This window comes from Branchiostoma lanceolatum, chromosome 5 (assembly GCF_035083965.1).
Source record: "Branchiostoma lanceolatum isolate klBraLanc5 chromosome 5, klBraLanc5.hap2, whole genome shotgun sequence".
Lineage (NCBI taxonomy): Eukaryota > Metazoa > Chordata > Leptocardii > Amphioxiformes > Branchiostomatidae > Branchiostoma > Branchiostoma lanceolatum.
Genome location: NC_089726.1, coordinates 4,260,866 through 4,288,669, shown reverse-complemented (window position 1 = coordinate 4,288,669; position 27,804 = coordinate 4,260,866). Strand labels below are relative to the sequence as shown.

Below are 27,804 nucleotides of genomic sequence, written 5' to 3'. Positions count from 1 at the left end.
GAATGATGATGATGATGGCAAATGTACATTGTGTGTTAAGTAACATGTTTCTGTATACCCTCATCCATTATAACAAGGAATCCACCATGTAGCCAGAATTCAACAATCATGATAGGTTGTTATAGATTAGCTTATGTCAACCAACGAGTTAAAAAAAACATTTTAAACATTTTTTTTCACAGGGAGAGCGTAAAGGAAAGTCTTTTTATGTTTAGATTTGATAGTTTATAATTTCCTTCATACGTACACATATAGTATGACCAGGATTCTGAATGAGTCTATCAAAATTGTACATTGCCGATCTAGAAATATTAGCTGGTTTATGTAACTTATAGTAATTCTGCAGAATGGTTTCAAAAATAGTTGTAGATATCGTAAACCTACCGTATACGTACAACGAATGTGACTTGGCCCTTGCGGTAAGCCTGCTACGATTTGCTAATCCGTAAAGATCGCACTTGTTTCTCCTCAAAATGAACTACCTTTAGCGCTTAACTGGAAACAAATAGTGTTGTTGTTCGCTCGAACAGTTCTGTTTTCATATGCACAACAGGCACCAGGCTATCGAGGAAATCTCATTTTAGAGACTCATTAAAAATCTTTGTTTCAAAACTCAACTAGGCTAGATTTCTATGGAAAGCTATTAACAACAAAGAATGTGAAACAAACAAGTAAGACTCATTTGATGACCAGCTGTGAAAAAATACCACCATTTATGAGCCACACCTGTGACATGAGACTCTACAGTGTTTCACGTAAACAACAGTAACCAGTACTTGGACGAACGTATCTAATCATACATCATTAAACGAAGATATACTTTTTACAATTTGTTTTTAACTGTACTCTGGAGGTGTCGGCCTTGTAAGGGATATACTGATCCTGTTGGCGACACCTCTCCGATCTCATTCTGTGAATCTTGATAAACAAAACAAAAACACTTCTGTCATGAGTAAAGAGAGCTTCGATCAGAAGTGATTTACTGTTATAACACCTTTATGGTCATAGATTAAAAGCGCTGCCTGACAATTCTTACTAGAACTGCATTCCAAGAACGTCAGTCAGGCAGTCTGAAGCTTCTATTCTCTCCAAGCGGAGGTTCCAGTTAGGGGGCTAGTAGTGGCTACGATTTCTTAGGGCTAGCTACCTTCACATGGGAGCTAGCCGTAAGAAATCGCGGACGCTACTAGCCTCCTGACGGTCCGGAACCTCCGCTTGGCCCGGAAGAAGCTTCAGTCTCATGCCCCGGTTGGTGTGAACAAAACAAACTGTACGATCCATTTCCGCCAAGTATTCAGTTCTTATAAAACGTTGCTAGGCGACGCTGGCGCTATCGATCCATGATCAGAATGAAGCTTCTCTCAAAGTGGATGCTTGCAGTTGTTGCAATGATTGCTAGGCGACGCTTTTATTCATGAACATGCCTAAAGCAGAACCCTTACTTGTGACAATAAAACATTTTTCATTGCTGCTTGTGTGTTTCTTACTTTTTTAATTCAATTACACCAGCTAGACATAAGCATGACATCTGTCCTTGCAATTGGTGCTTTAACACTTTTCACTGACACACACATTGTATTACTGTTTTCCAAGGGAACCCTTACAAAATGTAGCCTCCGTTGCAGGCTCTGAACCGGCCTTTTTTGGGGCTAAATAATATACTTTTCGCAGCCAGCCCGTAACCATCAGCCACCCCCGTAACCATTTTACTGGCAAAATGGTTACGGGGGTGGCTGATGGTTACGGGCTGGCTGCAAAATGTATATTATCTAGTCTCCAAAAAGACCTGCAACGGAGGCTATACAAAATGCGTATTTTCTATCTTTGATGACCAAATTCTCACCGGAAATGAAGAGAAATAAGCCCTACTGCTAACTCAATCCACTTCTAATGCCTGGGAAGGGAGAAAAATATTACCTGACAAGGTAATTATGTCGTGGTGGTGATTCGTCTTAAACCCTTTCTAACACATTGAATCCACCTGACTATGATACAGACAAGCTACTACAGAACAGTTCTCTGTTGACCACATCATACTTGTTATAGGAATATATGATTTTTAGGTTTGAAAAATAGATCAACTCTTTTTCATACACACCTACCTTTAGATAATTTCTAATATGAAATTTCTATTAGTACATCCGTTACCGGTAACGGACGTAGCAACAGTAACGTTACATTTTGTCTTTGCTTTCTTCGAAGGATATACAGTTTTCGGCTACATCTTTTAGGAATAAGAGGACATGCGTACGGACATATAGAATCTGGGCATCTTTCTTGAACCATGGCAATTTAATAACAGTTAAACATAGAAAGCATCAAACAATGGTAACGGATGTTGCAGTCATTACAAACCATTTTGTTCAGAGAGGTGGGTTAACGTTAGAAATGACAGTAGACACCCCTTTCTTGTTCATTCAGAGAGCCATAAAACAATAGTATTGCAAAACGCCATGAAACTGCAACGTCTTGTCGAACAGTAAACCCAAACTTATCGATTCTGAACCGTCTGTTTCAGATCTGTATCAATTGTTTTAATATTTTTTAGAAAAAAAGAAAGTTAAGTAGTAAGTCGACTTAGAATTTAACAGTTATGCCTGTAAGTAATGCCTGGAAAAAGATACAACAAGTGCAGCCTGTGGCTGCGATGTGCTTTTTATAGCCAATCATAAATGACCTTAATAAACTACTCATTCATTCATCATTATCCATTCATTCATGCATTCTTTCATTCATTCATTCATTCATTCATTCATTTAACTGCGCAATTCGTATTCGGGATACAAGGTATAACGTAATTGATTCATTATATACATAGCCTAATGGATGCGTAAACCAATGCAATCTAACGTAATCAGTCGTAGCCGCTATCATCCCGAGTTTAGTGTAAAGCGTTTAGAGATATTCCCATGGATCCCCAAGAATACTCATAAACCACTAAGACTAACCCGATTCTTACATCTGCTTGGAGATTACTAAAACGCCACTTGTTGACAATACCTATATTGCAGGCTCTCAAGGTGAGTCAAACATGTGAAACTTCACCCTCAAAGCATATCTAAAGTCAGGCTTCTTTCCACATTTTCTACTCTTTTAGATGTTGAGCGTTTTCTTCATCTCTCTAATAGGTAGATACGAGGACATGTAAACGCGAAAAGAAAAGACGAATGAAAAATGCCACACAAAAAAATGCGTAAAACAAGCTGGACCCTACATCTGCTTGGAGATTAGAGGCGATCTCTCTTTTCACGTTGCAGTCCACTTCCGGGTCTCGGTAGCCAATCAGCGCCAGCCACGCTCTGGGCGTGCGGGGTTGTGTGTTGGACGACGCTGATTAGTCCAGAGGTAGTCACGTGTGTAAGCGTGTTGCGCGCTGATTGGCTGACGGTGAGGTATTCCCCGGTCGGGTTTCCTCAGTCAGTGTCAGACGACATTTTCGACTTGTGAGAGTTCGACGTCTTTTCTCTTTTTAAAGAGACTTTCTGACGAAAACAGTCGCCATGTCGGGAAAATACTGGCTCTTCGGAGTGCTGTGCTTGTGTCTGGCCACAGGTGAGTTACCGCAAGTTTTTACACGACGATTTTCTGAGGGAAATTCGATGTAAAATCCACACGTGTGTATGCGAGAGGGAGGGGGGGGGGCGTGAATGTAGTACCGGTTCTTTTCAGGGTTTTAATATTTTCCTATGTTGTCTTTTTCCCCACCAAAGTGTAAAGTAGTATTTCGCTGGTAGATTGTGTGTTAATGTTGTGCAGAAGATGGTTTGTTAACCAATGATTGCGTCAAGTATAACGTTGGATAAAGATCGTGTTTTGAATATCTCTTTGATCACATTTTAAAATACCTCTTAAATCAAGGAGGTCAAGAAGGTTGTTATTCAAAGTTTTGAGTCATAGAACATTTCAAAGTTTGAATTGCGCTGTGTATGATTGATTATAGGCGCACTGGGGCTACTGGTGCACTTAGCTTAAACATTCAAGTGCGCAGAAAATGGGGGCACAGTGCACAGCATGAAAATTTAAAGCAGAATTACAAACAAACAAAAAAGGTTTCAAAATCTAAACACAAAGCTTGAAATCTGAATCTGAAATTCTAACGTTATACCTCACAAGAAAATTTTAATGTTTTATAAATGCAAAGGTTTTTCTTTCCTAATGCAGTACCTTTACCGTAAAGTTTACGTGCAGAAACCTACACATACTGTATTTAGCTTTTACTGTACAATGTTTTAATACAAATGTAGATGCAAAAAACAATAAAGTGTTTTATACTAGGCCCTTCAAACCCAGATCCTTTTTTACCCGAGGTAAATCGTTGCTTTCTGGCACCATAGTAGTAGTGTACATCTAGTAGTGGGTACATTATTAAATGTAAGAAAGATCATTGAAACTCAGAATAAGGCTAGCATAGACTAGAAATACAATGTAAAGTTTCAAATATCCAACTATTGCCCAACCTGTTTAGATACATGATGTACAGGTATTTGAATATCTCTGAGTTGTTTTGTTTCTCCTTGCCCCCACCCCACAGCTACTGTGTATGCTGATGATGAGGCCGACGCCACAGTTGAAGAGGACATTGGCGACCACGCTGAGGGGTCCAGGACTGACGACGAAGCCGTCAAGAGGTAACATAACCCTTCTGTACAAAAACTGAAAATAATTGAAGCATTCTTACTAGTACATTTCTGGCATTGAATTGCAGAGTGGTGATGCTAGCGGACATGAGATAGAGTGTTCATGTTATGTCCTTGGGAAAGGCACTCTATCCGACTTTCCTCACTTCACCCAGGTTATAAAATGGGTACCTGATTTTGGTTGGGGAGGTAAAATTTAAAGGGATGGACTCTGCCTTCCAATACCGTGCCCACGATACAGTGGATAGCAACTCACTGCCCCTACGGCCGCAAAAAGGCTATGGGACTACCTTAACTTAGAGCTTTTATGTTTATAACAGTCAATGACCAAGACAAATGTTAAGACTTTGAGTCAAGTAGGTTTTGGTAACTCCCAAGCAGATGTAAGGTAGGTTATTCAGTTTGCTGGCCAGCCCAGCATTTGTTTGTTTGTTTGTTTGTTTATTTATTCAACCAGGAATACAGTATCGCATGGCGGCGTTTTTCAACGATTCCTGGGGGGTTCAACCCCTTACATAATAGTACATAGCAACAATAGAAATTGTGACAGTCTGCTACCCTCAAGAGAACTATTCAGGTGTCTAGTGCTCTCTACCCCCAACATCTGCTTGGAGAATAGCCTGAAGTGCCAAATGACATTGAAGCGAAGGCCTTTGCCCCTTCAGGCCAATTAACCAATTAGAAGACAAAGCCCCTTGATATGCTAATCTTTGCGGTTCCCACACAGTCATGTAGCATTTTGTGAGAAATAGTGTAACAAGTGTCATGAAGGTTAATATCATTTGGTCGTGGAACTCCAGTTTTTTAGATTAATTAATCATAATCAACATTTGCCAGAAAATCCTCACTAGTTGTGGTAGATCTATTACAGGCACTTGTTACTACTACTACTTCTAGATCTTGCAGTGTGAATCAGTCTTTGACAATCTTCCCAAAATGCCACATCACCGTACCAGGATTTGACCTCCATACTCATTTTGTATATGATACGGCTCAGTGGTCACATGGTCACATTTCCATATTTGGCAATATACTTTTAACAATTGTATTGTGGGAATACTTGAGGTCTTGAGATTTCTGTACCTCTGCCTGTTGATGACTACAAAGGAGGTGTTTTACAGTTTGAAACCTTTAATCCTTAAATCTTTCAGGTTATCTATACATATCTGAATAGATTATTCTAATACTAGCAAGGAGTTATTGTAAGTTTGTATCAGGCCAGAAATTGAATAACCAAGCCATGGCAATCCAGGGTTTGAAATATCTATATGTAACATTTGTACATCCACTTTTATCTTAAGATAATTTTGAAAGATTTCAGAACAAAATTTTAACAACTTTCAATTTGGCAAGATAAAACAATACTGATGAGCAATTATCATTTCTTGATCGCTGTACATTAGCATTACGTTAGCACACATGTTCAGTACACAAGTGCCTAATGGCTAAAATTTCAAGAGGGTCTGATCATCAAATTGTTGGATTTTAAAACAGTTTCAATCTGTTACTGTTAAATGGCAATTGTGTCCTAAAGAGTTTCAATGCATTGATGTTTCTTCTTGATTAGAAAGTGCTACCATACAAAGCAATTAATCTAAATGTATTGGAGCTTTTACAAACTATCCTGTTTCTTGGATGCGATTAGATTTTCCCCTGTGCAATGAATGTTTTCTTGCTGATTTGATATTGATTGTAAATTGCCTTTCCCAATGGCATGGCATTGGGGCCTTCCAGGGACTAAAACCCAAAACCTTTAGATTCTTATTAGGCAACAATCCTAACCACAATCTCACCTTTCCACCTTTTTCAGGGAAGAAGAGGCCATCAAGTTGGATGGATTGAACGTGGCGCAAATTAAAGAAATGAGAGATCGAGCGGAAAAACACGAGTTTCAGGCAGAAGTCAGCCGCATGATGAAACTCATTATCAACTCCCTTTACAAGAACAAGGAGGTAAGAAAGACTGAATTTTCTTATTTCCTTTTTCAAACATCTCTTATAGCTATTATGGTAGACCCTCTCTTTTCTTTATAAGTCATGCAATACTGGTACATTGTCCTTACTAGTACTGTTTAAGGCACACTCAATGTCTATTTCCAGGATTGGAAACATGATGGAATCTCAGCTTTGCAACAGTTATTAAATTTTTGTCACTTTTGTGGTGTTCCAGATCTTCCTTCGTGAGTTGATCTCCAACTCCTCAGATGCTCTGGACAAGATTCGCTTCCTCTCGCTTACCGACAAGGACGTATTATCCGCAAACGAAGAACTTACCATCAAAATCAAGGTAAGAACTCTTTTAATATTCTATGTATCTATGTTTGATATAATAGTTTATCATTGCTATTTTTACTGATGCTTTTATCTTACCTCACCCTCAAAGAAGTTAAGTCTTTTTTGGAGGGGCACCTGTTTGTTTGTATTTTACAGTATATGTGTGTGTGTGTTTCTGATCATGAAGGGGTGAAGTCTGCCATCTCTGAATGCCTTGTTATGTATATTATGTATATTGATATCATTAATTATGCAAGCCCTATATGGAGCCTTGCTTGAAAGTTACATTTGCTATAGACACAACAATGTTTTGAAGTTGTTTATCATCAATACTGCCATGACTACAGGCGGACAAAGAGAACGGCGTCTTGCACGTCACGGACACCGGTATCGGCATGACCAAGAGCGAGCTGGTCAACAACCTGGGAACCATCGCCAGATCCGGCACCAGCGAGTTCCTCAACAAGCTGGCAGAAGGCACTGCCGAGGAACAGAGCGCTCTCATTGGCCAGTTTGGTGTGGGCTTCTACTCCTCTTTCCTGGGTAAGTCTGCTCTGCTTAAAATTTTCTTTTTGAAAGAAAAAGTCTAACAGACTTGTTTTATTCAATTTCAATTGTAACAATGAATTAATTTTGTAGTTTAGATATGGTAAAAATCTATCTATCTGTATTATCTTTACTAAGACCAGGGTGCGAAATACCTGGTTGCACGTTGCACAGTGCAACAAGATTTCGGTTGGTGCAAGTTAATTCCAAACCCAGGTAGCGCAGTGTGCAACCTTATATTTTGAGCCAAAGATTTCAATCGGAGCCCTGGAAGCTCACAAAAACACAGTGTCACTCTCATAAAATTCGGTAAATCTTCAATTGAAATAAAGAAATCAACACTTTTTCGTTTTAAACCATCCAAAACCCTTCATAGATCGTGGAATTTGAGCTGAAAAAGACGAAAACACACTGCCCTCAGCTAAACAAGATGTTGTTAGGTCAATGGGAACACAATACTATCTGATATATATTTTGAAATGTTAGTAGTATTATACACTACATACGAGCTTGATTTGAAGAAATCGATGAATGTTGCTGGAGTAACCTGAAATTTGGATGTGCAACCTAGCATTTGCCCTTGGTTGCAACATGGGCAACCTGGGTCAAAAAAGTATTTCGCACCCTGCTAAGACACATGTTCGAATCCCTGACATGCGACATATGTTATGCCATGAGGCAGATTACTGGGTATACAATACAAACAAACAAACTTCCGGCTCCTGTTGTTTGTTTCCAGTGTCCGACGGTGCCGTGCTGACCATGTACCAGTGAGCATACTGATCTTGACTGTATAGCTGAATCTGTAGTTAACTTGCGGTTCCTGTTGTTTTTTTCCAGTGTCCGACCGTGTTGTGGTGACCAGTAAGAACAACGATGACAAACAGCACATCTGGGAGTCTGATGCCGGTGCTTTCAGCGTCGTGGAGGATCCTCGCGGAGACACCCTGGGCAGAGGCACCACTGTCAGGTCAGTAACCTTTCTTTGCAAGTTTACAAGGACCCAAAATACTCAGTGAATATGCACTTTGATACACTCAAAATATGAGCTGTGCACCTAATTACATTCATCGAGAAGTTCGTGTGTGTGTCTGTCTGCCTGCCTGCCTGCTTGAACACAATAAATGTATGCCTGGATGGATTGGCTAGATGTTTTGTATGTAGGTGGGTCTTTATGAGACCCTAAAATCAGATTTTGGCACCCTAGTGGCTTCTTATAAGACTGTAGCAGAACCTCTGGTTGTTGTATCTTTTGCTCTGAAGATGGTACAGTCACCAGATTAAAGTAAGTGGTAGGATATTTCTTGTGTACATGTACATTATTGAAATTCCTGCTCTGTTCTTCCAGCCTTCACTTGAAGGAAGAAGCCCAGGACTTCCTGGAGCCTCACACCATCAAGGAGCTGGTGCGCAAGTACTCCCAGTTCATCAACTTCCCCATCTACCTCTGGACCAGTAAGGTAGGTACACTCACCCATTTGTACTTCTTATGATATTCAGGTTTAACATAGTGTAAACATTGTTTTTACTCCTCTTCTTCTTCCTCCATTCCAAACAGATAACTGAATATCTCCACAACTAAAGCTTAGAATAACTTGAAATCCAACAGGCTTGTAGGCCTGTACAAGACACTGCACCTTTGTCTTTTTGTCCATATTATAGATAAAAAAAAATTATTTTATGGGGCAAAAATAGGTGGAAAAAAAACATGGCATTTTAAGCTCAAATTTAGACAAAATAGAACATAAGGATACCTTTAGAATCCCTTTGGAATTTTAGAACCATTATGGCTCAATCCACGGGCGTAGGTCAATGACCACAGTGAACACGCCACCTTGTCATATGCTGTTTTCGTTTAGGAGCAATGGTCACAATTTTATTTCACAATATGTTAACGACTGCAAATGATGGCATTTTTGGCACAGTTGTGGATGTGTTGTACAAATTTCAGCTGTCATGTGATGCAGATTTGACTTCGTGTAGATCTTTGTAGAAATACTTTAATCTTAAGTCTTACACCTTTGTGGCACTGGTTTTTAAGTTGTAAGTTTGACCTCCCTCTTGTAGACAGAGACAGTGGAGGAGCCCATCGATGATGAAGATGCAGAAGAAGAAGCAGATGAAGAGAAGAAGGAAGAAGAAGATGAGGATGCTAAGGTGAGATAGCTAAACATATGAGGTTGTTGCTTGCAGACATACATATACATTAGCATATGATGTTCATTTCCAGTGCTTGCTTGACTTCAATATCATTGAAAAATGTCTAACACTTAAATTCTTACGCCATGTGACTTTTCAACATAAAAAGGAGTGATAGAGGTGTTACCTTGACTGTAAGTAATAACTTAAATGTGAATGTTTGTTTGTCTTCTTCCTTTAAATGCTTACAAGGATGAGGATGAAATAGAGGAGGAGGAGGATGACGGAAAGGTACCAGCATCTAATCTAATTAGTGATTGTGATGGTGTTTCTAAGGTTTTAGGTGGCTTGTGAACGGTATGCTGGAAGTGATCAGGGTTTCAAGGTGCAAAATGTGAAAGATATTGCACATCTTGAAAATGTTCATAGTGGTTTTGTTTGTGCAATATCTGCAGCGAAATCCTTAGCAAGCAAATATACTTGATGGATAATTTGTTTTACAGTAAAAAAAAAATTAACATGCTTTTCTTTCTGCAGTACAAAATTGTTTCAACCACAAACTTGAAATGTTCTGAAAACCTTCTTTTCTCTCCTACTGCAAAACTAAAACAAAGAAGAGTTGCAAGAAACCTTCATATTTTGGTGAATGATGCATTCATTGCAAAGACTTTGCAACTTTATTGACTAGGAGATTGGCTTAACTCCAAATTCTACTTGTGTAATTTCTGTCAGTGCTCCTAAATCTAAGGTTTAAGCTACAGTCAACTGTCCCATGATGTTTTGACCCTTGGTAGTTTTCCAAACTTAATCAAGGAATCTTTAATTACTTTTAAGACAAGCTAGGCTTGGGTTCTCCTTATGAAAGCCATTTGGGATATTGAACCTTTTTCCTGCTGCATTCCTTATCAGGTTGAAGAGGAAGATGAAGAAGAAGAGAAGAAGCCGAAGACTAAGTCTGTTGAGAAAACCACCTGGGATTGGGAACTAATGAATGAACAAAAGCCCCTCTGGACCAGGACGTAAGTGTCTTAGATTTTGTATCTGGGCAGTCAATAACGTTTGATACAGGTGATGTTTTTTATGATATCACAAGGGCTGGAAGCATAGAAGAATTTGAAAGCACTTTGTGTACACCATGCAGAAATCTAACGTCAGATCGAACACAAAAGTTCGGCCAGCAGAATTTATATCCTGCAATATTTTTGCTTTAGGACACCATATCTTATAAATTTGTGTGTCTTGCTCCCTCTAGAAACACTAAAATTTCAACCCTCTGAAACACTCTTTCCTGTGTTTTAACTGGAAAAATCTCAGATGACTTCATCTTGATTTTGTGAAAGGGTAGTGGCACAGACTGAGTGTTTAGGACTTAATAAAAGCGTTAAAAGTTTTGGGATTGAATTGTTATCATTTTTGTCCGGTCCAAGCTGCAAGCATCCCTCCAGGGACGGCACTTTATTTTCCTCAGCTGCAGTTTGCTTACTTGTTTCTTACTTGTTGTCATGGTTACAGGCCGAAGGAGGTTACAGACGAGGAATACGAGGAGTTCTACAAGTCCTTCTCCAAGGACACGGACGCCCCGTTGGCCCACACCCACTTCGTAGCAGAGGGAGAGGTCACCTTCAGGTCCATCCTGTTTGTACCCAAGACTGGTCCCCGGGACATGTTCCAGGTACGCCTCACACCAGTTGTTGTGATTGTCCATGGTACATGTACATGTAGTTGTGACGAAACATCTGACTGGTCCACGGGGCAGCTCCTAGGTTGGACTACACATTACAACACCAATATTTATTTATTTATTGGTTTGGCTGACACACAGCCCGGGCTGCCCAACTAGCCTATGGCTATTACAAAGGGCTAGCCCTGCCGACAAAGAAATAATACTTAATAATACATTTACAATTGACTGCATAACGAGCTGTAACAATAATACAGCAACAATGCAGGCATCTGTTTGCTGTTTGAAAATGCAGGAAAAATGCCTCTACCACTGTGACAATGTTTTTAAGACTTAATTGTAGAAAGTGAAGAAAGTCTAGTAAGGAAAGTCGTTGCAATTTCCTTAAACAAATTGATTGAAAACTTAAGCTATTTGTGTCGATGTACTTTTGATCAGGTATTGCTCAGTAGTGTACATTGCACGTAATTGTTGTTAAATCGTTTCACTATTCTTCCACAGGAATACGGTAAGAAGGTTGACTACATCAAGCTGTTTGTGCGGCGTGTGTTCATCACCGACGACTTCCAAGACATGATGCCCAAGTACCTGTCCTTCGTCAAGGGCATGGTGGACTCCGACGACCTCCCGCTCAACGTGTCTCGTGAGACGCTGCAACAGCACAAACTCCTCAAGGTCATCAAGAAGAAGCTGGTCCGAAAGGTAAGAGCTTTTCTCGGACTTCTTTTTTTGTTTTCTTTTCAAAAATGTTAGCCTTGCATGTGTAGTGCTTTGTTTTGCACTGCACTTAGGCATTAGAAAAAAATGTTTTGTTTCCGGTTACCTGACTGCCCCTAGGAAAAACCTGCTGACCCTGGTCGACCACCGGCAAGGAACATACAATTTCCAATCTGACATCTGACTGAGTGGTGAAATTCCTTTATTTCTCTCTGTTACCAGATTAAAACTTAACAGTTGTTTTAAACTCTGTAGTAAATATTTCACAATGTATGATGTTGAAAATACCAGTATCCTGATCATGATGCATTTCATTTTCGCATTGTTAAACTGTTTTTGGATCAATTTGGCCGAAATCTAAAAGAACAAGAAAAGTAAAATCCCTACTTACCGACCATAACTTTTCTGGGACCGTACTTAGAAACACAACATTTTTTTCCTATGCTTTATATCATTGCACGTCATACACTAACTATCCAGATTATGCATGCATGTTTCTGGCACTTTCTCTCCTTTTTGGATCAGCTGGCTTCCGGCTGTCCACTGCTAAGCATGCTGTTCCAAGACCAAAGCACAGCTGTCCTGTACAGCTGGATAGCTGTCTCTAACAGCCTGGTAGCTGTCCTTAGCAGCATTGTTGCTGTTTTTATCTAAACCTCCACAGTAATGTGGTATTTTTTTCCACCGTCTCTTTTTTCCCAGACCCTGGACATGATCAAGAAGATCGAAAACGAAGAGTATTTGGAAAAGTTTTGGAAAGAGTACAGCACCAAGTAAGTTTATGTGGTGTGTCTTGTCGAACTGTTATCAAATGATTTTTCACTCACTACTTTACTCAGACTCTGGACATGATCAAGAAAATGGATAGCGAAGAGTACTTGGAAAAGTTCTGGAAAGAGTACAGTACCAGGTGAGATACTTTGTGTATAGATTCCCATAGTAGTTGTGACAAAACATCTGATTGGCCATGATAGTTGTGACAAGACATCTGATTGGCCATGATAGTTGTGACAAAATCTCTGATTGGCCATGATAGTTGTGAGGGGCTGAAACATCTGATTGGCCATGATAGTTCTGACAAAACATCTGATTAGTCATGGTAGTTGTGACAAAACATCTGATTGGCCTTCATTAACGTAATACTATGCACAATGATTGTTGAGGTCTGTATGGGCTTAGAACCAATGCCTCCCTGTTTTTCAGCATCAAGCTGGGTGTCATCGAGGACCACTCCAACAGGACCAGGCTGGCCAAGCTGCTGCGGTTCCAGTCCTCCAACTCTGACTCCGACAGCGAGGTCACGTCACTGGCCGAGTATGTGGAGAGGATGAAGGAGAAACAGGAGGCCATCTTTTTCATGGCTGGCACCAGCAGGAAGGAGGTCAGAACATCTATATATCATCCAAACAATAAGGCAGTTGTTAGGTTAGAACCTTAACTGGTGCAATGGCCCGTAGTAAGTGGAATGTTCGCCTTGCATATGCTCGGTTGTAAGATATGGTACATTGTGCTTTCTCTGCTTAGCACTTAGCATTTGGGAAAGAGTATAATCATAGTTGAACAGTACTGTTACAGTAGTGATTGCATAAAGCTTTGTGGCCCAAGGCCTATCGTAAAAGAAGATGGGCACCTATTTAGTATAAACCATCTGGTGTTGGAAGGTCTGTGATTGTACATATGGGTCCTATTTATTATAAATTGAGTTTCAAGTCAGTTGCTGACATGAATCAAAGTTAAACAGTTGACTGTCTATGAAGCAACATTGCCAGCTATTGCAATCACTATACTGGCAGAAACAGCAGAATTGTGTAAGATATACACTTTTGACTCTTGATGGCAGTCTAAGTAAGGGGATTCAAACCTTAGGTTAAAACCAAAGATTGACAGGCGTTATATACATATATATATATAACCTTCCCAGGCGGAGAGCTCGCCGTTCGTGGAGCGCCTGCTGAAGAAGGGCTACGAGGTTCTGTACCTGACGGAGCCCGTGGACGAGTACTGCATCCAGTCCCTCCCCGAGTTCGACGGCAAGAAGTTCCAGAACGTCGCCAAGGACGGGCTGAAGATCGACGAGTCAGAGAAGGTTTGTTGGTTGTTGGTCTTTATTTTGGTTTTTACTCCGCTTTTTGACAGACACTACGCTCAAGTATTTCACAACTTATGTTAACAGAGCCACGTATAGAGAACAGTATACCCATTTCTACACCTGGGTAGAGTCAGGAAAGTCGTGTAAGGTGCCTTTCCCAAGGACACAACATTGGTGGCGTCAGGGGATTCAAACCCGGGATGTGTTTTATTGAGATTTCCACTTAAGTGTTACTTAGACGGAGAAACACTATTCTACCTGGAGACCACTTACATAATAAATCAAATGAAATATAGATGACAAGTTAATTTTTAAAATCGTAAGTAAGATTTTTGCCAACTTGCAATGTTGCATGTAACCAAAAGAAATGTATTTTGCACCCTGAATAGGTTAAGGAGATGCGTGAGGAGAAAGAGAAGGAGTACGAGACACTCCTGACGTGGCTGAAGGACAGCGCCCTGAAGGATCAGATCGAGAAGGCCAGGCTCTCCGAGAGGCTGACGGATTCCCCATGTGCCCTGGTGGCAAGCTCTTATGGCTGGTACGTGTGTAACTACTCAATACTGTACATTATACATGTACCTCATAGGCACCTTGTGCAGTACTGTAAATGCAGAAATGTTTGCGGTCAGGTTTTATGTTTGCGGTTTTCGCAGTAAGCTCTTCACAGCAAACTTTAAACCACCGCGAAAGTTTCTGTCCTCCTTCCCCTTTGTCTACACCATTGTCTCAAATGCGAGCTTAAGACCACTGCGAACAGTCTATCTTGTCCCTACTGCGAAAACCACCCAACACCACAACTTAAATGTATTTACAGTATTGCTGGTATGTGTGCAAATACTCAATACTGTACATTATGCCTCATATGTTTGTACAATAACCTTCTGCAGTAGTAGTGCTGCATATCTTAACTTCGGACCTAAACTGGAGATGTAAAAATGTTTAGGTTCAAGTAGAAAAAGACCTAAACGTCGGGACTTACAAAAAAATCTCTAACTTGCCTATATTCTCCTTTTTGTTCTAAACCATCTAGAACCTTCTATAGATCGGTGAAATTTGTGCCATAAAAAGAAGATAACATTGCTGTTTTTGTGTTTATAACTGAGCTTTTTTGTTTACCCCTAACTGTACAATATAAGTTTTTATGTATAATTTTGAAACAACATGTAAAACTTATGCCAACATGTAATCTTACATCTGGTTGTTGACTTGATGAATTGACTCCTTCTGCAACTGACCTGTAACCTCTGATACTTCCCCCGACAGGTCAGGAAACATGGAGAGAATCATGAAGGCCCAGGCTTACGCAAGATCAAAGGACGGCAGTCAAGAGTAAGACACTTTTTGTTGTTGTTTTGAATGTCATTTAAACAACAAATGCCCATTAAAATGTGTGGAACTTGCTAGGAGCTTTTATATGTAGATTTCTTATATATATATATTTATATATATATAGAGAGAGAGAGAGGTATTGATTTGAGTTTTGTTTGCATGATTGTGCACCTACAGGTGTAACTCAAGATTCTTTTGATGGATTTTTATTAATTTTCATATGTGGGTCATTGAGGTCCCGATTTTGGGCCCCTAGCAGTATGACCAGGTACTGCAGCAATATTTTCTCAGATTTTGAGCATGATTTACTTGTGTACATGGTATGTCTCAACACAACACTGTCTTAATCTCATCAATATTTTTTTTGCTCCACAGTTTCTATGCTTCACAAAAGAAAACTCTGGAGCTGAACCCCCACCATCCACTTGTGCAAGAGCTGAAAAATAGAGTTGATGTGAGTACAGATATGATGTATCAATATTACTGAAGAGTTACATATAATGTATTCGGATCTGTAAACATGGATAATCATTATATGCACTTTGCTACATTTTGTATGTTACTACATACAATACAGTGGAAAATCCTAAAAGACATTGTACAATTTATAGGGGACCCAGACAACTAGACACACAATTTTAATAGAATTCAGTTACAGTTATGTACATTTCTATGTATGATAAAGCTTAAGAATTCAGTTTAGGTCGCAGAGAGGCCGCCAACGTGCCACAGTCCAGTTAGATACCTGCTTAAGTATCATACTACGTGTGCCACCTGGAAAGTGATCTATAATCTTCTGTTATTTCAGACGGACCAAGAGGACCAGACGACAAAAGAGCTTGCCCAGGTTCTGTACGACACGGCCGTGCTGCGATCGGGCTTCATGCTTCATGACTCTGCAGACTTCGCCAACAGAATCGAGCGCATGCTCAGACTCAGTATGAACGTCGACCTCAACGCAAAGGTATGTCCAAATAAGGTCTTCATTATGTTGTGTCTTAATTATCGAAAAGAGCTAGGGGAATGTCCCCAGTACATTGAAACTGTAAATACTGCATAGCGTCTGTCTTCTCTGTCATTCACTTTATATGATCATTCCTAAGGCTTTACAGATGAAATGAACACCATTTGGAGAAGGCAATTATATTTTTTTGAAAATTGAACTTTCTTAAATGTTTTGCTGTAAAGGAATGCTGAATTCAAGAAGTAACAGTATTCTCATACTAGCTGTCAAGACAATTCAATGTCAGGCTAATCATTTCTTGTAAGGGAATGCTTTACAATTTTCTTTTCTTGGAGGTTGATTTTTTTCAGATGTTATATTACCATATTGTTTGTTGTATTGTACAGGCTGAGGGATGGGAAGAGGAGGATGAAGAAGAAGAGGAGGAGGGTGATGAGGAGGGAGAGGATGTGGAGGCTGAGGAGGAGGAGGCAGAAGAGGGAGATGCAGAGGAGGAAGATGCTGAAGAAGCTACAGAAGAAGAGACTGGTGCAGATGAAGATGTTATTGAGGTCAGTGATTTATGTGTTGAACGAAATGTTTAGATTTGCTACACTGCTTTACCTTATTCAGAGCTTATACGCTCGTTCTCATTTAAATGTACACATTTTGTAACTTCCGTTACCGTTTGAAGTAAGACGTTTCTGACATTAAGATATGCCACATATAAGGTGCCAAACTGTCGTTTTTAAAATCCAGAAAAAAGTTTTAAGTCGTCATAAAAACGATAGTTTTGCACCTTTTATGTGGCAAATCCTAATGTCAGGAATGTCTTACTTCAAACTGTTACGGAAGTTACAAAATGTGTACATTTAAATGAGAAAGAGTGTATAAGGATGGACTGCCAGAGAACTTTGAAGGGGATACGGGATAGATGTTGCCAAATCACACCTCCTATTCTCCAACTTTTCTATTACCACCACTTCTGCCTTACATGCTGCCACCATGCAATATTCACATCACTGCAGATTCACACTTAGACATACAAACATACCAACTGGTTCCAATACCTCCATTGTCATGGAGCAAATGATTTCATAATACATCATGAAAGCACATGTATCTCTGAACCATCTGAAGAAAATCAGTAGTGGTCAGTTATAAAGATTACATCTAGAAATTGATCAGATAGAATACTATTACATATCTTTCAGTTTATGAATGTTATCTGTGCCGGAAATTTGGTAAATAGTCACTGTGGTAATATTAGGGGACACACTTAGCTATACATCTTCATGGAAACATAAGTTAAGTGTCAAGGAATGATAATGTTTTTGCATCAGGGCCAGCTGAAGATTGGCAAAGAAGAAGAAATGATAATGTTTGCAATGTGCATGTTCTCATCTCGTCAATGTTTTTCCATTGTCTTCTAGGAGGAAGAAGCTGCTACAGAAGAAGTAAAGGACGAGCTCTGATACCACTGACACCACCTGCTTGTCATTACGTGTACATTTTTCAACAATGTAAAAATTCTGAGAGAAACTGCTATCAGACCAGGCTTTGTATTTTTGTCGGGCATTTCACGATGGATTGAATTTGACCATATTTTTTCATACCTGCCTGGTAGGGAGCTTGGAGTATATTTGTCAAATGCAGAGCTTGGTACATGTATGTGCAAATGCAGCTAAAATCAAATCATCATGAATTAGCTTACTATCTTGGTGCATATGCCATCGTCTTTTATAGAGAAAATTAATTATAGTAGAAAGCAGGGAGTGGTATTCTTTGTGTACATGTTTGTATGTGTTGCCACCTAGATTTTGTGGAAGATAGAAAACTGATTGTCATTCTTTAGGATCTTGTTGCATGTCTTGTAACAAAGATGACTTATAAGGTTTTCATTTGACATGAAAATGTGTCGACCTTACTTATCTTGTAACTTGTGTCAGGTCTATGTGAACTTGTGGTCACTAGAAACCATTTCAAAAACTGCTTTAAAAAATGCATGAGTAATTTAAATGCCACGTATGAAAAGGAAGTATTTGATGAATACAGATATAACTTGTGACATACATTGGAATATATACGCAGCTGTTTTGCAAACGACCTAAACTTTGATCACTTTTGCAAAGCAAGCTGTGAAATTTGGTGTTTCTGTTAAATATTTCTTTGTTTTTACTCGTTACTTTGCTCTTTGAGACTGTCAAAGATGATAGTTAAGGATGGATGGGTAAAAGGGGAAGTTTTTTGGGGGGGTATGCAGTCATTGGGTAAAATAAAGACTGCCAGAAAAATGCATTCCATAGTTATGATTTGCCACAAACCAAATCTTGTACATTTCTGAAGTACTTGGAAAATAAATGTGTACTTCACAACCTAGTATGCCTCGTCCTTCCTAACTGAAATAGAATTCTAAGATAAAGACATTATAAGAAGTGTCCGGAAAAAAAAATATACACCTTCATACATCCGTAGGCTTCGCTTTGGAATTTGGTGTGATGCAAGTAATTTACTGGTCTGCAAAAGCATCAACAATCTAAAGAACTGGCATAACAAGTTTGTCAGAAATGTGTCGCACAGGTTTTGGTGACTTTTTTTAATAGTACATGACATGATTGTTTCCAAATATCAAAACAATAAATAACTAGACGTGTACTTAAAATAATAAAGGAATGAGAAAAAAAAGCGTGTATGTAGTTTTGAAATAACAAAATAGTAGGTTAAATGTTGCTCTAGCAACTAAAATACAATAATGTAACAATATAAAAACATATCCATGCGTCCAGCATTTTAGAAATGTAAACAACATTCCTTGAGATATACTCAATGGTACATATTAGACATTGCGTACTCTTGAATATTCTAATCAGCTCCAGAGTAGCATATGTTCACCAGAACAAAAGCTAAATTCCCTGAGAAACATGTTACGTAACATGCTTATCTATTTTCCTACACTACACTAACACCTAATGTGTAATTATGATCATAGTAAGCTCTTATAGTCATGTGTGATTGACTTCGAAACCAGTTGTATGTCAGTAGTACATCTAAATTTAAGTACATTTGGAGTAAACTGGAATCATATTCGTGCAGATTACAGATTTAAATCTTTGCATAAAATTCAAGAAGTTTCCAAACCTTTTAAAATACATTTCGCAGATTTACTTAGCAAGTGCATCTTTTATAAGCATGATTGGTTGATCTTTTTTGGTTAAAACATGTTTTTGAAATAATCTCCCCATACATTTTCTTAATGTAAAATGCAAGAAGATTCTGAAAGGGAATACTGTATTACATATTATTTATATAAAATGGCAAGTACATGACTTTGTACATGTATATAATGACTATTACATACATTGTATACCAGATTTAAAGTATCATCTTTCAATTGGTACATCTGGAAAATTGTGCATTGGAAACAGTATCTTTAGTTTTCTTACCATGAAATTCATTATCAACATTATCAATATTCAACCTGATTGTAATGCTCAAGCTGAAGGCACATAATATTTGGAGTACTGATTTGCATAGTCAATTTAAAAAGGCTTGTCTCTCATAGGGGTCATCTTAAAATCAACACATCAATTCTCTTCTCCCAGTTTTTGTAAAAAAAAACATTAAAAGACAACTGAAGTCTGATAAAAATTGTCTCTGATGTAAATGAAACACAACTTTTCTATCTCCATACAAAGACACTTTGTCCAGGGCTTCCATAACCATTGTACATGTAGTGAGGCTGAATTAATCGAAATCTGAATATTTCAGACAATTATACATAAAACTGGTTTTGTAGTGAAATAAACAAAGTTTGGAAAGTTAATGATCCCCTCATACTTACTATGACGTCCTCACAGGAGGCTTAAGGGTTTCAAAAAGGGTTTAAAAAAGAGAAGGGTGAAGATGAAAGTGTCCATGTGTAGTCCATCTTATACATTTCACTTTTTGTATGAGGTAAATTTATAACCATCAGCATGCTAAGAGCAACTCCACAGCTTTAGATCAGTACTGATGCAGGTATCTTGGCATGCCAAAGGTTAACTATGGACAAAGCCCCCATCCTTCTACCGTCTTACCCTGTATTTCCATAACCCTTAATTGTTTTTTTATATACATTTGCATAAATAAGAGAATCACATGGCCTTCATTCCAATCAGCCTTCGCAGTTCCTCGAAGATGAGGAACGTCACGATGGTGTGAGGACCGATCCGCATCCAGTTGGGGATGAAGCCCTTGTACAGTCCGAAGGGACCCTCGCTACGTAATGTTTTCAGCAGGCAGTCCAGCGAGCTACGGTACAGCCACTGGTCTCGAGGTAGGTCTGTGGAACAGAAAGAAAAAGATTTATGAGACTGCTTCGAACTCCATTGACATTGAAAATGCTGTGGGATAGCAAGTTAAAGTCTGAATCTACTAAAATAATTTTAATTTTACATAAGGATATCAAGGTAATCTCATGTACGTGAACATAACATCTATCATTTGTTGCAGAATGATACTAGTTCTTTGTTATAGTCTCCTGCCTGGCCTCCAGGACACATCTTTAGAAGCTTGCTTCATGATCTTTAGTCTTGAACAGTGTTAGTCTCCCTTACAAACTTTTAAGACTCACTTTTGTCACTTTAAGAAGCTTGGTTCATGACCCTTAGTCTTGATCACTGTTACTTAGTGTTAGTCTCCCTACCAGACTTGGTTCTCAAACAATAGTCTCCCTACCAGACGATTAGGACTCACGTTTAGAGGCTTGGTTCATGATCCTAGTCTTGAACACTGTTAGTCTCCCTACCAGACTTTCAGGACTCACCTTTAGAAGCTTGGTTCTCAAACTGTTACAATAGTCTCCCTACCAGACTTTTAGGACTCACGTTTAGAAGTTTGATTCTTAAACAATAGTCTTCCTACCAGACTTTTAGGACTCACGTTTAGAAACCTGGATCTTGATCAATAGTCTCCCTACCAGACTTTTAGGACTCACGTTTGGAAGCTTGGTTCATGATCCTAGTCTTGATCACTGTTAGTCTCCCTACCAGGCTTTTAGGACTCACATTTAGAAACCTGGATCTTGATCAATAGTCTCCCTACCAGACTTTTAGGAGTCACGTTTGGAAGCTTGTTCCTTGATATAGTCTCCCTACCAGACCTTCAGGACTCACGTTTGGAAGCTTGGTTCATGATCCTCGTCTTGATGACGTCCACAGGTGAGGTAACGAAGGCCGTGATGAATCCCGCAATCATCGCCGACACACAGAACAGCGGGAAACCTTCCTCCATCAGCCCAGCGTTCAAGATGGCGTGTTTCGTGTGGTCGTACGATGGAATCTGAAAAAAACAATGACTCTTACTTTCCCATTCGTATTAACTACATCAGTCTGTTGTCACATGGCTGATTCATGTAGAATCTGGGCCCGTCACGGGATGTCTTTCTTTTTCTTTTCCTTTTCATCTTATTTTTATTTTGCCTTGTCAACCCAATAATAACCTACAATGATCTGATACAGATAATCAGTGTGGGCTGTAAAATAACAAAACAACATTGACAATTTTGAGATGTGAACACAGGGCTGTCTCCAGTACCCGTCCCTCCATCAAAAGACGGAAACTCGCTTGTCAAAATGTGACCCCGTCTGTCAAAGAAAACAAAACATAATGACCTAAAACTGATGAAAATGTATTTTGCAAGCTTAAAATAAGAGTGAACAACATGGGCTCCCAAACAATGATTGAAAGCTGGAAACAGCCCTTTTTGAAAGCCTATAGTAAGCTAAGACAGATTCTCCACCTGTGAAGCTGTAAGAATGGCCGCTCTCTGCACAGTCGGCCCGATCCCCCTGTACAGCCCCCTCAGGCCCTCTGTGTGCCAGATCTCCCCAAAAGCATGGAAGGTGCTGCGGTACCGCGGCTGGACACCAGGGGGCAGTCTTCTCTCAGCCTGTAGCCGGACCTTCACCAGGTCTGTTGGTGTGGCGATAGAACTACCAATGGCTCCTAAAACAGACATAACAATAATTCTAAATGATATTTAATGATTCAGTTTAGGCCTCCTGGAACAATCTCCGGCTGTCTTGTTCGATGATAATGAATCAGAATGATGATTTGGTGTGTAATCGTTTGACATTTTTGATAACCCATAACATTGTAACACACTGTACATAATTCAGGTAGCCATTGCCTGCACATGTAAGTTTGTCGTTCCAACAAATAGAAAATAAGAAATGGAAAAAAAAAATTGCTTGACTTTTTGACTGAACTGACAGATGGACTGACGTCAAATGATTTTCAGATGGCTGTGTTTAAGTAACCAGAGAGTCCAACCAAAAAACTTATTCTTACATTCCTTTAAGAGAGTGTTAACTTTCCCTTAGCCACTACATTTTGTATATATTCTGAACTCACACTTGTACAACTATATGTCTGACCTGAGGTTGCCCCTGCCAGGATTTTCTTCCAGAGCGGGGTGTGTGCGGGGTCGGTGGCCCCCAGCAGTTCCTTCATGGGCTCGTATGACCCCAGTCGGATGGTGCTGTATGACGCCTCGCGCAGGATGGACGGAAATACACTGCCACAGGAGAGAGAAATGATTCATTTTGCTTTGAACAACATGCTGTAACACAGGTTGTAAGCATATTGACAAACTAAGTCCGTGAAAAATAGCCGGGGCTCCCTGACCTCGAGAAGTGCTTGCTTACTTTTAGTTGTTATACAAACAGTCAAAATGGCGGCTCAAATAGAATGCTGAAGAACCTCTTGCGCTATTTTAAACGTGTTAGTCGATTGTATAATAGTAACTTTGTTCGATTCAACCGTGAAATGGGGCATCGAAGTGACAGGCACACTTTGATTAGCTCCATATCTATGTGTCATTTTGAATGGCTGAGCGGTCATGGTTACGCAAGTGGCCATGAGATTGAGACTCAGTAGCCTGGAGTCCAGCCTTGTAAGCTTTGGCCCGCTCCCAACATCGTTAGGAGCGGGCTAAAGCTTACAAGGCTGGACTCCAGGCTAGAGATCGAGAGGTCACAGGTTCCATTTCTGGAGTTCCAAGCAAGACAGGGCCACTGTTTTTGTCTGTGTTTGTGTGTTTGCAGCTATAACTCAAGATCATATGCATTTTTATGAATGAAGACCTTTATTGCACGTTTCTGACACACTTGGCTAAGTACAGGTCACAACAAAACAAAATAACAAGTAAAGTTAACCAAACTTAACGGATACAAAAGAATATGACTATCATTAGATAAATTCTACTTTTCCTCACTTTTCGGTCATAGTAGATATAAAAGAACAGACGTGTTTTTCAAAGGGAGGTTTGTCTAGTCGCATTAGGAATATGAATTTTTGTACAGTACTTAAATGTGTATAGTAGGGAAATAGGTTTTCTACAAGCTTATACAGTTCATTTCTTTCTTTATGGATTTCTTTGAATTTCGGCACCAAGGCGATACCACTTTGGTGATTAAAAACAATAAAATGGAAACTTACCCCTTGTATAGTCCCCTGATCCCCTCATCCCTGGCAATAGTGAAGCTTCCCCGGACAAAACCCTGGTAGTAGCGCTCACGCAGTGCGGACACGGCCTTCCCGCTTTCCCGTAGCTCGTTATCCAGCTGCATTCGCACCTTGATCACATCTATGGGATTAGTCACTGTGGAGGGGAGGGGGCAGAGGAAGGGTTAGGATTGTATTCTATATACTAGTGATATATATAGCAAAGACATAGTATAATTTAGTGTACATGTATGCACACACACACACATGTACTCTCACACACACAGCTAACACTCACAAGCAAAAACTCACACACTTACAAACACAAACTCTTACAGGGGCAGGGGAAGGGTTTGGGTCAGTAACTTCTAGCAAGTTAATATATACAATCGTCTGAAACTGCACAATAAAACATTTAAATTTATTGTGTTATACTTTATATAGAAAAAACATATAATTTAGTGTCTGCACATTGACACACACACACACACTCTCAGACACACACTATTGCACTAGCACAAACACTCACACACAGACACACAAGCAAACAAACAAACACACACATACACAGTAACACATACATGTCCACATTACATTACGAAGACAAATCTAGGGGGAGTAGCCCTTACTACTTACCCATTGCAGCACAAACACATGAAGTCCCTGACAGCACATATCTGGCGACATGCTCGTTCAAGGTCTTCTCTTGGACACCCATCACAACTGGTCACTCTGCTGAAAGTGAAACAAAATGTCAAACATTTAAAAATTTGTTCTTTCATTTCATAATTAATAAATGCCAAATTTGCTTTGGTCGTGAAAACTTACAATGTTACAATTTACTACTAACAATAATATCACCTGATATTGCATAAAAGTTTGTGTAAATTGCAGTTAACATAGCAGCAGTAGTACTTTCAACAACATTACCTGATCTTGTACTAATTGCTTCTACATGTACAGTACATGTATGCATGTACAAGGCAGCTACCAGGAACAATCAACAATCAAATTAAACCATTAGTTCTAGTATGTGCAGACAACATGTCTGAGTGATAGACAACAACACAATTTTTGGTAGTCTCAAAGCAGATGTCGTTTTTTTTGCTCAATTTTCTGTGGCCATTACTTCTCTCAAAATTTAGTGGTAATCAGAAACATTTTAGCTACGGCCGCGTGGCGCGTTGGATACACCCGATCCCTCGATCTCGGAAGTTAAGCAACGCGCGGTCCGGACAGTGCTTGGATGGGGGACCAACCAAGGACGTCCGGATTGCTGTAGCCTCACGAAGCTTTCCACGAAATCGTCTTCCGGGAGGGACGTAAAACGGGGGTCCCGTGCTCGAGGAGGTGCCTCGAACACGTTAAACAGCCTCATTACCCTACACATTGGGTACCTGCCTGTGGCACTGGCTGCAAATACACCTGATATTATTATCATTATTATTATTATTAGCAAAACTGCCTACATCTGATCAAGGAGAGTTACACTCCAGCTCCAAGCAGATGTAAGATATTGCTAAATGTTTCTGATCGCCTCCAAATTTTAAAATTTCCTACGCAAAAGTTTGGAGAGTAAAGTCATGAAGCGTTGATGAGCATTTCCTGTCCATTAAACTGTAAATCGTAATTTGTATTTGTTACACATAGTATAAAGATTATCATAGCAGTAGCACCCCTACCATCTGTGTAATGTAGAATAGCCCAATATTAAGCAGGAAGTGCTGCAAGAAGCTGAGACTAAGGAAATCCGACCTCTTCTCTACCCGAACTGGAGCTGAGCACACGTCAATGTACACTACTAACCCAAGACTAAAATACAAGGTTATACAAATGTAGCAGCATCTACGGTCTCTGATGGGGGTGGGCGGGGCTATAGGATCGACCTGTCTACAAATCATTCAATGCAAACCACCCATTACAAAATGGTATCGCCCTACACCACAAGAAACTGACACTCGAGCTGGGGTCATCAAAGTTTTTCTGAGGCCACGACTAAAACAAACACTGGCACTATCACATCAGATAACTACACAAATTGGCCATGTTCTCTTAAACTAAATAGGTTTGCACTAGACAGAAAAACTGGCTTTTAAAAAAAAGACAAGAATTTGTTAAAAAGTGGGCGTAGGGCATCAAGCAGACACGTTTTGCCAAGACAACGCGTGTCTTCCGTAGATTCTGAAAAGATGTACTGAACAAATAAAGGCTTACCTGCGGTTATTGTTGGGTTATTCCGTCATTTGCTATTCATTAGAATTAATCAGAGGTTATGACCATCTCTAAAATCCTACAAAATCACTCAGAATCATTAAATTTGTGGAATTAGTCCAAAACGCCGGTGCCCTCTAGCTATCTAAATATGGCCGCCATGTTTAATTGGACGATTCTATCTGTACTGGTGGATGGGGTCAACATGCTTGACATTTTTGTGTCCGGCGATGTGGTCTTCCAGTCTTCCTGGTGCTGAATTGTCCGACATTCGCCGTGGACGCTTTGATTTGATTTGACACTATCAAAGTTACTGGTTGAAGTCGCCAACAAATCACTTTGATTGTTAGAAAACTTGCAGATTCTAGAGCTAATTTGGACAAATTGGTTCAGTACTTATAATCTTTTAGAGCAAGGAGATTTAGAATAATATATTAAACCTCCTTGAATAGAGGAGTCAGCCGGCGCTTTTTTAGGAGTTTATCCTTAGCCGGCCATATATATATATATAACGTTACATTTCCCATGATCGTATGTCTGCTGTATTTTAGATGGTGGGCAGCGTGTTTTGTTAATCTCCAAGCAGAGCAGGTGCGGACTGGAGCTTATCTGACTGACTGGAGCTTCTCTGGCTAGCATATACCATTTTTGGTACTATGTAGATCTGCTTGGAGTTTTTTTTATCATTGGAAATCTTGTCAATTGCCCTTCGCGGAATGATACCTCGCTTGCAATGATTTACAGTTTGGTGCGACGAGAGCCATGGCTAACTTCGTGGGGGGTCGACCGAAAAGTGCAGAGATTTCCATAGAATATCAAACACCGTTTTTCATAGAAATTTGTTTTGCGACACACTCCAAGAGTTAGTCCTGGTGCTCGAGGGTTTGTGTAAAAGCCGGGGCACAAACCCGGTGCTCGATCCATAAATTTACGACCATAACAAGTGGTATATAATGTTGGTATAAAGGGCAATAGATCGACATTGCTATGGTATCATGACGCATTGTGACGTTTTACGGGACTTGCACCTTGTTTCCCAGCATCCTTTGCGTTGTATTGATACGTCGCCGCGCTTCTCAATTACGTCATTCGGTTGTAAACTTTCAGCCAATCAGCGATCCGTCGAAACAACAATGATATCGGAACTTCCATTGTGCGTCACAACCGAGCTTTTATCCGACATTTTCATTCGGATCAAATTTGCACGAATTTGTGCAGTCCGCAAACTTTGAGAGTAAATTCGCGTTCATAACGCCAATATCAAATTTTGCGGTGATTTTGTTACGTTACGACGTTGACGGAAGAAAATAGTCAAGATGCCTGCCGTCCTCTCGAAAGAAATGGACTTGGAATCATTGAGATACACTGTGAGAAATATATTCACGCCGGTAAGTGTTGACATGTTTATTTCTTGTCTATATCACGTTTGTTTGTTGGTTTGCTGGTTTGTTGGTTTGTTTGTTTGTTTGAGCTCGTGCTATCTCGTCACTAGCCTACATTAATGCCCCGTATCAAAGCTACATTTGCTTAACCTGAAATATTGCTACGCCATTTGCCGTTCAAGATATGAAGACGCTGTTTCTAGGGTTTTGGGGTCTCATTTTTAACTGCCAGCTTATCAAAGAATCCCCATATCAGTTGTTCTAGAACATTCCCCATTGAGCGCAATATCCCGACAGACGCACTGAATACTCCATATGGGCCAGACTGGATACTCGGGTTCCCTTACATTATCATCAAATCACAGGAAA

General features: G+C 39.8%; 2 protein-coding genes across 11 annotated transcripts; one reads left to right on the top strand and one right to left on the bottom strand.

The window, feature by feature from the left end:
- The first annotated feature begins 3,391 nt into the window (after positions 1-3,391).
- On the top strand, positions 3,392-18,736 carry LOC136434499 (endoplasmin-like). 5 transcript variants are annotated; one of them, XM_066427326.1, is made up of 21 exons: positions 3,392-3,552; positions 4,532-4,628; positions 6,448-6,589; positions 6,807-6,923; positions 7,258-7,453; positions 8,297-8,426; positions 8,805-8,916; positions 9,524-9,613; positions 9,848-9,886; positions 10,505-10,614; positions 11,108-11,267; positions 11,778-11,978; positions 12,833-12,903; positions 13,197-13,374; positions 13,915-14,079; positions 14,472-14,623; positions 15,349-15,414; positions 15,790-15,868; positions 16,223-16,378; positions 16,765-16,929; positions 17,794-18,736. In XM_066427326.1, exons 1-21 carry the CDS (start codon positions 3,501-3,503, stop codon positions 17,830-17,832), a joined length of 2,517 nt encoding a protein of 838 aa, XP_066283423.1. In that variant the 5' UTR covers positions 3,392-3,500; the 3' UTR covers positions 17,833-18,736. The 5 variants fall into 5 exon arrangements, with proteins under 5 accessions (XP_066283423.1, XP_066283421.1, XP_066283422.1 ...); XM_066427324.1 differs by having other exon boundaries at positions 17,791-18,736; XM_066427325.1 differs by lacking the exon at positions 12,833-12,903 and adding an exon at positions 12,696-12,766 and having other exon boundaries at positions 17,791-18,736.
- Positions 18,737-19,820: 1,084 nt separating this feature from the next.
- Positions 19,821-26,208, bottom strand: LOC136434511 (mitochondrial substrate carrier family protein ucpB-like). Of its 6 annotated transcripts, none has more exons than XM_066427353.1 (7): positions 26,057-26,208; positions 24,479-24,577; positions 23,837-23,999; positions 22,774-22,913; positions 22,137-22,342; positions 21,511-21,676; positions 19,821-20,678 (listed from the first exon to the last, which is right to left on the bottom strand). In XM_066427353.1, exons 2-7 carry the CDS (start codon positions 24,558-24,560, stop codon positions 20,491-20,493), a joined length of 945 nt encoding a protein of 314 aa, XP_066283450.1. In that variant the 5' UTR covers positions 24,561-24,577; positions 26,057-26,208; the 3' UTR covers positions 19,821-20,490. The 6 variants fall into 6 exon arrangements, with proteins under 6 accessions (XP_066283450.1, XP_066283448.1, XP_066283447.1 ...); XM_066427351.1 differs by having other exon boundaries at positions 24,479-24,574; XM_066427350.1 differs by lacking the exon at positions 26,057-26,208 and adding an exon at positions 25,525-25,640.
- Positions 26,209-27,804: the final 1,596 nt, after the last annotated feature.

Bases quoted from the DNA above. Each gene is read 5' to 3' on its own strand.
- LOC136434511 (XM_066427353.1), bottom strand. From the start codon at position 24,560: ATGGGTGTCCAAGAGAAGACCTTGAACGAGCATGTCGCCAGATATGTG. The intron at 24,000-24,478 runs GTAAGTAGTAAG...TCCCCTCCACAG, and splicing joins ATGTGTTTGTGCTGCAATGG to TGACTAATCCCATAGATGTG. The intron at 22,914-23,836 runs GTAAGTTTCCAT...CTCCTGTGGCAG, and splicing joins ATCAGGGGACTATACAAGGG to TGTATTTCCGTCCATCCTGC.
- LOC136434499 (XM_066427324.1), top strand. From the start codon at position 3,501: ATGTCGGGAAAATACTGGCTCTTCGGAGTGCTGTGCTTGTGTCTGGCC. The intron at 8,427-8,804 runs GTCAGTAACCTT...CTGTTCTTCCAG, and splicing joins GGCAGAGGCACCACTGTCAG to CCTTCACTTGAAGGAAGAAG. The intron at 15,869-16,222 runs GTGAGTACAGAT...CTGTTATTTCAG, and splicing joins AGCTGAAAAATAGAGTTGAT to ACGGACCAAGAGGACCAGAC.